Source organism: Prunus avium, chromosome 4 (genome assembly GCF_965620075.1).
Source record: "Prunus avium chromosome 4, drPruAviu1.hap1.1, whole genome shotgun sequence".
Lineage (NCBI taxonomy): Eukaryota > Viridiplantae > Streptophyta > Magnoliopsida > Rosales > Rosaceae > Prunus > Prunus avium.
In genome coordinates, this window is record NC_142287.1 from 18,580,027 (window position 1) to 18,592,646 (window position 12,620).

General features: G+C 38.9%; 1 protein-coding gene and 1 long non-coding RNA gene across 5 annotated transcripts in view; one reads left to right on the plus strand and one right to left on the minus strand.

Moving 5' to 3' along the window:
* Positions 1-1,012: 1,012 nt before the first annotated feature.
* The window catches only part of LOC110760169 (polyadenylate-binding protein RBP47B'-like), a 31,357-nt gene continuing 19,749 nt past the window's right edge, over positions 1,013-12,620 (minus strand). Inside the window, exons 6-8 of one of the 2 annotated variants that reach the window (XM_021962387.2) lie at positions 1,852-2,010; positions 1,587-1,687; positions 1,013-1,292 (exon numbers count right to left, since the gene is read on the minus strand). In XM_021962387.2, the coding sequence (XP_021818079.2) occupies positions 1,202-1,292; positions 1,587-1,687; positions 1,852-2,010 (351 nt within the window). In that variant the 3' untranslated portion in view covers positions 1,013-1,201. The remainder of the gene's footprint in view (positions 1,293-1,586; positions 1,688-1,851; positions 2,011-12,620) is intronic. The other variant, XM_021962396.2, reaches the window with a different exon arrangement.
* Positions 4,289-7,117, plus strand: LOC110760180 (uncharacterized). Of its 3 annotated transcripts, none has more exons than XR_015835256.1 (7): positions 4,289-4,601; positions 4,848-5,276; positions 5,363-5,493; positions 5,877-5,946; positions 6,030-6,104; positions 6,199-6,293; positions 6,880-7,117. It is a non-coding gene; the product is annotated as an uncharacterized LOC110760180 (long non-coding RNA). The 3 variants fall into 3 exon arrangements; XR_015835257.1 differs by having other exon boundaries at positions 5,414-5,493; XR_015835255.1 differs by having other exon boundaries at positions 4,848-5,493.

The following is a 12,620-nucleotide window of genomic DNA, read 5'->3' on the forward strand; positions in this document are numbered from 1 at the left end:
GTACATGATCCTTGAACTTTAAAAATTTCTAATGGCCTGGAATGGTATAGTTAATTTTTAATTAATACCTAATATAATGTAGCTATGTATGATTATAATATAATCTAATCAATAACTATATAATATAATATATATTTAGTTTTGTCAAATTAAATTAAGATTATTTTGAGTTATTTAGTTAAATTTTATAATTCAATTGAATGTAATTTTTTTTTTGGTTATTCGTTAGGGAGTGGGAGGGGGTAATATTATATTGGGTTTCCTCAAAATTGTCTCCTACATAAATCGAACATGAGTGCACTTAAGGGGGGAGGAGGAGAGTTTGACCCATTTTTTTACTATGGTGCCATCTCATGTGCCAATTGAATGTAATTGAGTAAAATGATAATTTATGATGAAATTAAGGCGTTATAAATTATAATGCAACATAAATATTTTATAATAAAAACAAACCACAGATTCAAAGCGGGTTTGGGAGGTAGCCCCCCGACGGACATTGCCCGAATTTTTTTTATCGGGGATGGGGATGGCATTGCCCTACCCAACCCAAAACTGGCCCATTATCATCCCTAACAAAAACCGGTCTGAACTGATCCAGTTAGGTTTTTGTCCCAATTTTTATTTTTTCAGTCAATGTGTTTCTTTTCGGAAACTTGGTTCGGATCAATTTTCCGATTCTTTGGTTTCAATGCCCACTACATATTGTTGTGTATTCTTTAGGACCGACTATGATATGCATCGATGCATCGTGGTCTGAACTTGGTTTTGGACTAGGATTGTTACATAGCAACTTGGGTTGAAGACGGGTTTTAGTGAAAGCCGAAGCTGTCTTTGTAGTTTGTACACCCAATTTTTCTAAGCACTGTGGTCAAATTGTAAAATTATATCATTGACAACCAGCTCTCAAACTTGACACCATTTCGTATTGACATCCATATCGCCAGCCTCAGAGAGAGAGATATATAATATATATATATATATATATATATATACACTTCAATCCTACGGAATACGAGATCAAAGTGCAGTGTGCCAACTATACTCTACCCAGCCTCAGTTGCACTAACTATATAGCCATTGTTTATGAATGTGAAGCACACCCTGATCATGGCTTCTTCTCTTGGATGTATCCTGTCTGACTCTAGGAAAATTGAGACAGAATCCCAACCAAACCAAGGTCACGACATTATGCTAACCATGACTAAGCTTGCTGCATAAATGATGACATTCTCAGCCACATCAGACTGCCTAAAATGGCCCTTCCATGAACGGAGAGGTAAGCTGCATTTAACCTGGCAATCAGAAGCAAACAAGTCAATATATAGTTTTATTAAAGTGAGACTCAAAATAAAGCTTTTATACAGAGAAGAGATAACTTAAATAAAGCATGTTTTAATGTCATGTGAGGCCATTTACAATAATGATTGAAACATTGACTTTCTCACATGGTTAAAAGATACAAACGTACAATATATAACTCGTTTAACTTTATAATTCACTAATTCTCAGAACAAAAAAACTTTAAGTTTACTAAATGTAATTCAATTAAAATATGCTGCACTAACGGAAAAGGTGAGAAGATGTACTTATCAACATCAGGTGTAGCCAAGGGATCATCCGACTCATCCCTCTGTTCTATAGAGGGGGCAGCACCTCCCATACCTGCAATATCTTGAACTCCTTCAACCTGAAAACAAAACACCCAAACATATATTCAAAGAAAAGCAAACAAATCCCCACATCCTTCACTTTCTTAGCAAAACAATATGGAAGACTATAAATTGAAAGTTCTTCAAACCAACATTTAAGAACCACCGGTATACAAGTGAAACTGAATTGATAAAGACTTGCCTGTTGAGGATATTGGCCGTAACCAGCATATGCACCGTATGCATATAAAGATGGATCGTGAGTAGCCCCATAAGCATTGGCATCGTAACCTTGTCCATAACCATAATATGCAACCCATTGGCTTGGATCTACTTGCTGACTCCAGCTACCAGCTACATCCTACAATAAGGCAGTTTATCAGGTTATGCATGCAACTATAAATTTATCTCTTATGCATCTATGGGTGTTTGTCAGGTTAACCATGTTATCCTACTACTTGAAAGCATGTTCATTGAATCCTCTTTCCTTCACCCACACCCCTCCCACAAGAGAGAGAGAGAGAGAGAGAGAGAGAGAGAGCCCACATGCCATTCATTCATGGTATTCACATCTCCACCTTAAGTCAATACTTTCTATTCATGACAAAATTAAATAATTTATCAAGGTTGATATTTTTTTTTTTTGAATAGAAACGTTTGTATTGATAATCAAAAGGGAAAAATCCTCGATCAAACAATAAAAGGAAAGCTCCAGAACATCTAAAATAAAGAGAATCTAGCCTACTAAGTCTGAAAACAAAACTATAAGAAGAAAACAAAACTTAGGTAAAATCATCTTAAGACTGCTGCCATGTCTCTCAAGATGACAGAGTAGTGATAATCCTTGAACTGCCCTGAACCCGATGCCCAAAGAGAAGCCCAAAATTTAACTCTATCCCATAATTCCTCAGCCCTTACTCCTATGTGACCCTGAAAAATTCTTCGATTGTGCTCCATCCATATATTCCAGAATATAGCATGCACTAGACAGTCTCGTAGGATTCCAGCTCTCTTTCCCTTCCCCAAAACCAACAACTTGATACTAAGGAGCTCAAGACACCCTCTAGGAATCACCCACTCCGCTACAAGAGCTTCCAACATCCTCCACCATAATTTTAGGGAGTACGAACAATGAATGAACAAGTGATCAATGTTTTCTGCATTCTTTTTACAAAGAACACACCAAGAAGGGGATAAACACATCTTTGGTTGTCTCCTTTGCATGATATCGCAAGTATTAAACTTGCCAATTGCTGCCAGCCACACAAAGAATTGAATTTTTCGGAGGTGTCTTTGCCTTCCAGATTGAGAGGAAGGGGGGAAAGACATCTCTGGACTTAGAGAGAAGAAAAGATCTGAAAGACTTGCACGAAAACGAACCCTGCTCCTCGATCTCCCATGATCTCCGATCCAATCTAGAACTGTTTAATCTCACCTTCCCCAATATATCCAAAAGTATTACCACTTCTGCAATTTCAGCCTCGGACAAATTTCTTCTGAAATCAAAATTCCAATTAAGAGGTAGTTCTTGAGTGTTAGCAAAATGGGATATGCTTTGAATTGTTTTCCTGGACAAGGAAAAGAGTCTAGAAAACAGATTTTTCAGTATCCCTTCTTTCAACCAAAGGTCCTCCCAAAATCTGATTTTCTCCCCATTTCCAGCAGAAAATTTGTAGCATTGAAGGAAAGAATTATACCCTTTCGAAATTTCTCGCCAAGGATTCCTGCAGGACACATTAGCTATCTGTTTAGTATCCCACCCATTGGAGTCGACTCCATACTTGCTCTTAATGATCCTATGCCATAGCGAGTTGGTTTCTAGTGGAAATCTCCACAACCATTTAGCTCTAAGGGCTTCATTTCTTTCTCTTAAAGAGCCAATTCTGAGACCACCTGCCTCTTTCGATCTAGTTACCCTTTCCCACCTGACCAAGTGGTTTTTCTTCCCTTCTTCTAGTCCTTCCCATAAGAAGTTACGCATAAGCTATTCAACTTTGGCAACCCTATAGGCATCTTGAATAATGACATATAATAAGAAGGAATGCTACTCAACACTGCTTGGATTAGCGTTAACCTTCCACCCTTGGATAAACAAGCCCTCTTCCATTTTTGTAGTCTTTTCTCCACCTTGTCCATTACTGGGTTCCAGAAATTAAGAGCTCTTGGGTTTCCTCCAAGAGGAAGACCCAAGTACACCATAGCCCAGCAACCTACCTCACATCCCCACCTGCCCGCCAAATTGTTCAGTGCTTCGATATTAAAATTGATCCCAAAAATGCAACTTTTAGCCTTATTAATCTTCATTCCAAAAACATCCACTATGCCAAATTTTGCTTTACACCACACCACATAGGCATCGATAAACTTAAATCTGATGTTATTAGTATATTAGGCACCGGTTTTATAAATAATAAGACTAAAATGGTATAAAGACATCATAAAAAAATTTAGGCTTTGCCTACGATGCCGTTGATGCTACTTTAGCATGTGTGGTTCAACATACCGATGCCTAAAATGGTCTTCAAATTTCTTTTACAACAGAACATTTAACCACCGATGCCAAAACCATGGTCAACCCGCTACAGTAATTTTTTTTTAACGAAAAATTTCAGACTCCCTCGCAATTTCAGACTCTCCCTCTATATTTTTGGGAAATTTTTAACTCTCTCTCATCCTCTCTCTCTCACTCAATTTCAGACTCTCCATTTCTTTCCTTTCTCAAACAGCGGAAAGTTTTTGTCTCTCTCTATCTGCTGACAAACTCTTCTCTCCAACTCCCGATAGTCTCTCTCTCGCACTGTTCTCTCCCTACTCGCGAACTCTCAGTGGAACCATCTTCCCTATACTCTACGCTGGACCGCAACCTGAGCGACTTCTTGCAGCCTTGGATGCGCGATTCTTCTCTTGAGCTGTGGTAGGTTGCGTCTGACCACCCAATCGATGAAGACTAGGGTAACGCTTTTGTCTCTCTCTGGTTTTCTCTTTGCGAAGATTTTTGTGATCAATGAGGGTTTCAGTTAGAGATTTGGGGCTCTTGATATTTCAAATCCCTACATATAAAGGCAGTGGTTGAGGTTTAATTGTGTGGATGATTTTTAAATAGGATTTAGTGTTTGTTGTAGATGCAGATTAATTGGGGCTTTTTGTTTTTATTTTTGGGATGGAAGCTTCTGAACTTGTACAGTTTCTTCTTTTCAGTTTTGTTCAACTCGCTGCTACAAGAGCTGTTGTAGGGGATGGTTACGGTGGTCAACAAAAGTTATTTGCCTTATCATTATTGCCAGTTGAACTGAACTGAGCTGATTCGTTTTCAAAGCATGATTTGATGTGATTTTCTTTTAGGTTTTTCTCATCCTATAGAAAACAACACAATGTGTAGTAGATTGGGTGTAAAGCACCTGGTTTCGAATACTCCTGTGGATAGCAGAGCTTTTGATACGAGTTTCATATATGTGAATGTGTTGTGCTATTTTAACTGTAACATGATTGTGTTGTGTTGCTGTTTCTAAGTTCTGATGTTTTACTAAATGAGCTAATTTTAGATGTCACGACGAATGATTGAGTTTGACATTTAGGTACTGGGCTACTAGAAAATCTGATGGATCCACAAAGAATGGCCGAGACTTGGTCCTATTTTTCTTCCTCTTATTTATGTTTTTTTAAATTCATTTCTTTATATGTGTTTTTTATATGAACCTCAATTCAAGTTGCAGGAAAGTCAAGATAGGATATTTGGATGTAAGCCATTCCCTTTTGTTTTTCAGTTTGGTTTTGTATTCTAACAAAGGCGGATGCCCATATCAGATTCATAACAAAAAGGAATCATTTTGCTAGATATATTAATGTAAGAATTTGTTTCTCCCAATTAGTATAATCTTTCATGATAATTTTCTTTTGGTAGTATCCAGATTCATGCTAATGTAGGGTACTTGATTAGCTTCACAAATTAGCTTCATTCTGCAGCATAGATTTTTTGGTTTATTTTGTCTTTTGTATACTTCCATTCTGCAGCATCTTTACAGCTGTAAGTTCTTCATAGTTAAGTTTGCAAAGCTTGAAACAATTCTAATCTATACTTTTCTAATCTATACTTCCGCTCCATGTGAACTTGTCCGGTGGAGTTTAATTTCTAATTTTGAATACAAGTGAAGTGATAAAACTGTACCTGAAAAGCTTATATGTAAATATCTGTAACTAGTTCGGTTTCATTTCCTGCATGTATTGCAGTCAGCTAGACTTGGGGTGGATGAGAAGAGTACAACAAATACTTGGTCGTAAACCCCAACGTAATCTGCATGTAGGTACCACTGAGTTTGTCCAAGTACTTAAGCAATTATATATATGCCATCATCTCTCTGAACTTTTATCTTCTTTATATAGGCAATATATGTCCTTCACCCAACTTTTGGAATGAAGGCTGCAATATTTGCTCTGCAATTGTTTGTGGACAATTTGGTATGCCTAACTTTGTTTGTGATTATTATTCATTAAGACTACATATCACTTGAAAATGGCTTCAAGTGAATGTCATTCTAACTTTTGTTTCTAGGTCTGGAAGAAAGTGGTATATGTAGATAGATTACTGCAGCTCTTCAGATATGTTCATCGTGAGCAGTTGTTGACCATCCCTGACTTTGTGTTCCAGTTGAGTTTCTATGTTCCTTCCCCCACTTATCCCACTCCAATTTTTATAGCAACTTGGATTTAAAATTCCCAATTTTTATAATCAATGCATGCACGATTTAGAAGTCAATGGTGGGAAGGGCCTTATTGTTCTGTTTCTGCAAATTTTCAATCTCTGTATCATAAGACAATAATATATATTTGCACTTACGGTACATGGCTTATGAATTCTTATCTTACTCTTAAATGTTGTGCCTACTTGGTATATATTTGCACTAATGGTACATGGCTTATTTCGTTAAGAGTTTAATTTCATCTACAAGAAAATAATATACTTGAAATCTTTTATTTATTTGAACCTCAATTCAATTTGCAGGAAATTCAAAAGAAGGTATTTTTGTGTGGTACATTTAATGACTTGCTGTTATCTAATTAGATTGGTTGACAAATTAGATATTCTTGTTGACCAATATGATTTCGTAAATTTGCATATTGGTTATTTTAAAGTGACAACATATCTTATGCAAATTTAGTACCTTGCACTTTTTAAGCTTATGTTCATATTTTGTGTTTACCTTCTACGTGTTTTTTTTTTTTTCCGGTATAGAGCTAGAAGGAAGGACACTTACACCCAAATGGAATTGGATGAGGTGCGAGAAGAATTGGCAACTCATGTCCTAGAATGACTTTTTGATTGAGCTAAACATTCCTTCATTTTACATATCTTTCTAGCTAGTATTTTGTGGTGTAGGGCTGGTAAATTTGTGATTTGGATGTGACAAGTATGGATAATTCAAGTATTTTGCGCATATATATATATGTAGACAAGTATGGATATATTTAAATTACTGTTTATGTGAAACAAGCAAAATACCTACCCTTTCCTTACATAAATGATGCTTATTGTTTATAACAACTTCAGTTTTCCAGAAATAACTGAAGTTGAAAGATAAAAACAACAACCAAACATCCATTATCACTGATGCCTCAAATGAGAAGTAGCATCAGTATTTATGTAACCACCAGCACTATTAGAGGCTTTTCACGTCCGCAAAATAAAAAAAGCGATGATGTATAATATAATTCACAACACCATTATTTGTTTCTGCGATGTTGTAATTGATAATATGCATCAGCATAGTAGATATCACTGATGCTATTAGACCTCCATAGCCTCACCCCTTTTAAAACTACTGATGATGTTAGACCTCTTTAGCCTCCTCTCTTTTGAAAGTACTGATGTTGTTTCGGGTTTAGGCGTCAGAAGTCAACCTTTTTTTGGCACCGGGAAATCATTTAGGCATCGGAGTTTACTTGATATCCGATGTAGCAAGTGATAAACAGCGACGGAGAATATCCGTTGCCTATTACATAGGAATAGGCAACAGTCACCAATACCACGGTATTTATGTGTAATAGGCAACGGATTTTATCCGTTGCTAAAGCCCTTTTTTGGCATAGTGATCACAAAACAACTTCAACAGCTCTAGCAGATTTAACCAATACTCTTCCTTGCCATCCAAAAGGAAAATGGTATCATCCGCAAATTGGAGGTGAGACACTTCCACTTGGTCATGCCCAGATACAATACCATGTACTAGGTTAGTTTCTTCAGCCCTTTCTATTATTCTACTTAATACATCGCTAACCAAAGTAAATAGGAATGGTGATAAAGGGTCCCCTTGTCTTAGTCCCCTCGACGCCCTAAATTTTCCTCTTGGTTTTCCATTAATAATGACAGAAAAGTTAACAGATTCCAAGCAGCCTTTAATCCAACTTCTCCATTTGGCTCCAAAACCTTTTCTTTCTAGCACATCATCTAAAAAATTTCATTCCACATGATCATAGGCTTTCTCGAAGTCTATTTTGAACACTAGCCCTTTTCTTTTATGTTTCCTGACTTCCTCTACAACTTCATTTGCGACTAATACTGCATCTAGAATCTGTCTCTTTTGGACAAAAGCTCCCTGAGATTGAGAGATAGTATTTCCAAGAACCTCCCTCAATCTTGAAGCCAAAACCTTGGATATCACTTTATATAGACTCGAAACAAGACTAATCGGTCTGTAATCAGTAACCTTCACAGAATTCACCTTTTTAGGAATAAGACAAATGAAGGTTTCATTTGTAGCCCCGTTTACAATCCCATTATGGAAAAAATCTTGCATAACCTTCATAAGGTCTCCCTTGACAATCTCCCAGCAAGATTGGAAAAAACTCATAGAATAACCATCTGGGCCAGGATTTATCCTTGCCACAATCAAAAATTGCTTTATGAACTTCCTCCATTTCGAATGGACGTTCGAGCCAATCAGCTTCCAATTGACTAATAGGGCACCAATTTGGACCTTCTACACCCCAGCCTACATTTTTGTTGCTGCTATATAATTTTTTAAAGAATTTAAGCACTTCCCTTTCAATGCTTGCTTCGTCTTCTATTACACCCAATTCCTCCACTTCTAATTTGTCTATGAAGTTTCTTTTCCTGACTCCATTTGCTACTTTGTTAAAGAACTTGGTATTTCCATCACCTTCTCTTGCCCATTTTACCTTTCCTCTTTGACGCCATTTGACTTCCTCCTTTTGGGACAAATCTCCGATCTTTTTGAGAAGATTTTCTTTCTCAATCCTCAAAAGATGATCCAATCCTTCTCTACCTTCTCGTTGATCCAAAGCCAATAATCTAGCTTCGGCCTCCCTTATGTGTAACTCTACTTCCCCGAATTCCTCTTTGCTCCAAATTTTCAATTTCGATTTTATCATTTTTAACCTCGTCATGAATTTGTATCCCTCCCATCCCAGTATCTGGTTCTCGCCCCACAAAAACGTGATATTCCTCTTAAAGTTCGGATGATTCAGCCACATGTTTTCGAACCGAAAAGGCGAAGGACCCCATTTTACCTTAGAAGTGTCCAACTCTATAGGGCAGTGGTCGGATGTGACTCGCGGCAAAGCTTTATGGCGGTAATGAGGAAAATAATCTTCCCAGCTGCCCGACACCAGAAATCTGTCAAGTCTTCTGCAGACTGCATTCTCTCTTAGATTAGACCAAGTGAAAGAAGTGTTGAGGAGGTTAGGATCCTGTAGATTTGTATCTTAGATAAAATCATTAAATTCTCGCATGCTTTTAGTCACTCTTCCGCCATTCGACTTTTCATCTGTAAAGCGGACCACGTTAAAATCACCTCCGAGACACCACTTATCGCCGCAATACCCGTACAGATCTGCCAATTCTTCCCAAAAACTATTTCTTTCCCTTTGTCTGCATGGACCATAAATCCCAGACTGCCACCATTCCGTCCCTATACTCTCAACAATTTTAATAGATACCGAGAATTCGCCAATCATAGAATCAATTACCGAAACGGCTTGGGAATTCCACAAAATTGCTATACCACCAGACCTTCCCATGGAAGGAGAGAAGACCCACTCCTTGAATCTTGACCCCCAAACACTTGCCACCAGTTGTCTGTCTACTACCTCATTTTCAGTTTCCAACATAATTACTATATCTGGTTTGAATCTCCGTAGATGCTCTTTTACTAGTAATCTTTTTCTTCGACTTCCCAAACCTCGAATATTCCAGCTAATTATCTTCATTAATGAGAAGTATAGTCCTTTATCTTCTCTTTACCTTTTCCAGTGCCCCTCGATCCCGAATCATCGTTGGAAATACAAAGCTTGCCATGTCTTCTATGAGCCAAGTTCTTCTTTAGGGGCATCAATGATATATCCATTTTGTGCAACAATGATTTAGGCAAGCTGTCTTTGCGTCCTTTACCTCTGCATTTTCCTCTTTTTCTGGAGTAGTACAGTACTTCAAGAATAGTCTCTGGAACAATAGTTTCATCTTCATAATCTTCTAATCCCATCTGCTCAACTGACTGGATATTGGTAGGATAACATCCTTCCACATACCCATTTGCACCGCTAATTATATCTGGAATGTCAAAAATCTCATGAAGAATTCCCTCTTCATTAACAAAAGCATATGTATTTTTCTTCTCCTCATTTGAAGAAATTTCATCAACGAATTCAGATTCTGATGATGGTATTTTGACCATTGAATCCACTGATGGCGGATCGATGAAATAGAGTCGTCATCTTCTCTGTCAGCAATTGGCTTTGAGGGGAGGGAACTGATCTGCAGCGAATCACCTGCACTTGAGAGTCGATCATGGATGTGAGACAGTCCCATTCTAAAGCCCCTGCTTCCTTCTCCATTTGCTCTACCGAATCTTGATAGAAATCTAGTTTTTGGCTTCAGCTTATCTGCAGTACACTCACTGTTTGGCTTGGAGTCAGATTTCTTATACTTTTCTATCCCACAAAAAGGGCCCAGTTCACTAAAAGACCTAGTTTTCAGAAAAGGCTTGGGCTCAGAGGAAAAACCACTAAAAGGGTTAAATTGGGCTGTGAATTGCGAATTGGGCTTGTCTTCAGTTGGGCCCAAAATCGCCTCAGTTTCTTTTGTGCCCTTATTAGGTAGATCTAAGATTTGACAAGGATGAATTAAATTCTTCGCCACTGGAGTAGAGAACCTCATTTATGTTGCCTCGAGCCCAGTCCTCCTGGGGATTATTGTCGGTCCTTTGGTGACTCTGACTTGTCAGGACTTCACCTTCAGCCGCGACCTGAACAATCCAGCTATCGGAAACTGTAGGTGGAGCCTGCCATGATATAATGAGCCGAATTGCCGAAGAAATTGGCCTGATCTTCACATAATAAGTTTTTGTATCTTCTGTAAGAGTCAAGATTTCTGGTAAAAAACCAGAGAGATTTCTTCTGGTTTTTATTTTTGCTTCGAATAGATACTTGTAATTTTCAGTCCGCTGGTCCACTTCTAGAAGTCCCCCACATTCCATGCCAATGCGCTGAAAGAATTTCTTGCTCCACCAGTGCATGGGAAGCCCAGTAATTCCAATCCAACCACCGTAACTGACTATTTTGGGGACATTATTTTTCAACCCGTGCTCCCAACTGTATAGCAAAACATCTTCCTGTCCCTCCACGGCCAGTTTTCCGCTGCTACTAACGGTCATCGCCTCTAATTTGCTGCTCGCAAGTGAAAAAAGCCCTATTAATTTGGTAGGGGAATAATTTTATATCTTTTTCCAGCCAACCTTTGAGATATCATCCCAGGATTGATGCAATACTTGCCTTTCACAGACCACCACCCAGCTCCAATTTGACATTTCGTCCGAGGTACCAGTCCCTTTTTCCTTCTCTTGTACAGCCTCCTCAGTTTGTACCGCCTCTCTGTAAGTCTTACCCGATATTCTGCCTCTGACTCTCAAATCTGTTTTAATAGCTTCTTCTGGGAATCGGTGGCTACTCATTCCGTTTCTCCCTGTTAAAATTCCTTCTAAATTCTCTTTGACCTGAATCCACCCATTGTCATGTCGACCCTTGGGGATCACCACAGACTTCACGATCCCATGTGCACACTTAGTCAGTCTCAAGTAGTATCCTTTCCAGTTATTAAGCTTCTCTACCCACACTTGGTAAGAATCCCCCATGTACCTTCTGAAGAAACTCTGTACTTTGTTAACCAGAAGTCCCTAAACCCTAGACTCCTCTTCCGTACAATAGAGACGTCGAGCAATAAGAGAATGCAGGAGGCAGCTCAAACCGTTGCTCAAACCATGGCTCAAACCATGGCCACTCAGAATGCTCAGATGAATGAGAGGTTTGATCGATTGCAGGCCAACAAAATGGCCAAAATGGAAATCAGGTGGCAAATGGAGTGCTAGTGGCAGGGCTTCAAGTGGAGGCCCAACCAAACATCTTTGGGGCGAATCTGCCTCAACCAAATGCACTGGCTGGGGGCAACCCAGCCCCAGCAGTCAATGTTCTACCGATGGGTAATAACCCATATGCAGCGGCCAATCAATTCCAAGGACTCCCGCAGTACAACCAATTCCGCCTACAAGTTCACCAGGGGGTAGGGGTCCAGGGGGCAGGGGTCAATTTCGTTGGGCCTCATTACCAATTCGCTGGAGTCAGTGGATGGAATAATCTTGGTGGGAATAATCCATTACTAGGAAATCAAGCAATCGACTGAGGAGCGGTCGAGCAGATGATCCAAGATATGGTGCCTCATGCTAGAAGAATTGGTAGACCCGTTTACTGGAGGCCATATCCCGAGCATTTTGATCAAGAGCAATTTCCACGAGGATTCGAAGTTCCGGATTTTGCATTATTTTCAGGAGATGGACTCCAGTCGACCGTGAAGCATATTGGTCAATTCACTGCTCAATGTGCCGAAATCGGACATCACAAGGTCTTTAAATTAAGGCTATTCCTGAGCACCCTCACGGGGGCTGCTTTTTCATGGTATGTCAAATT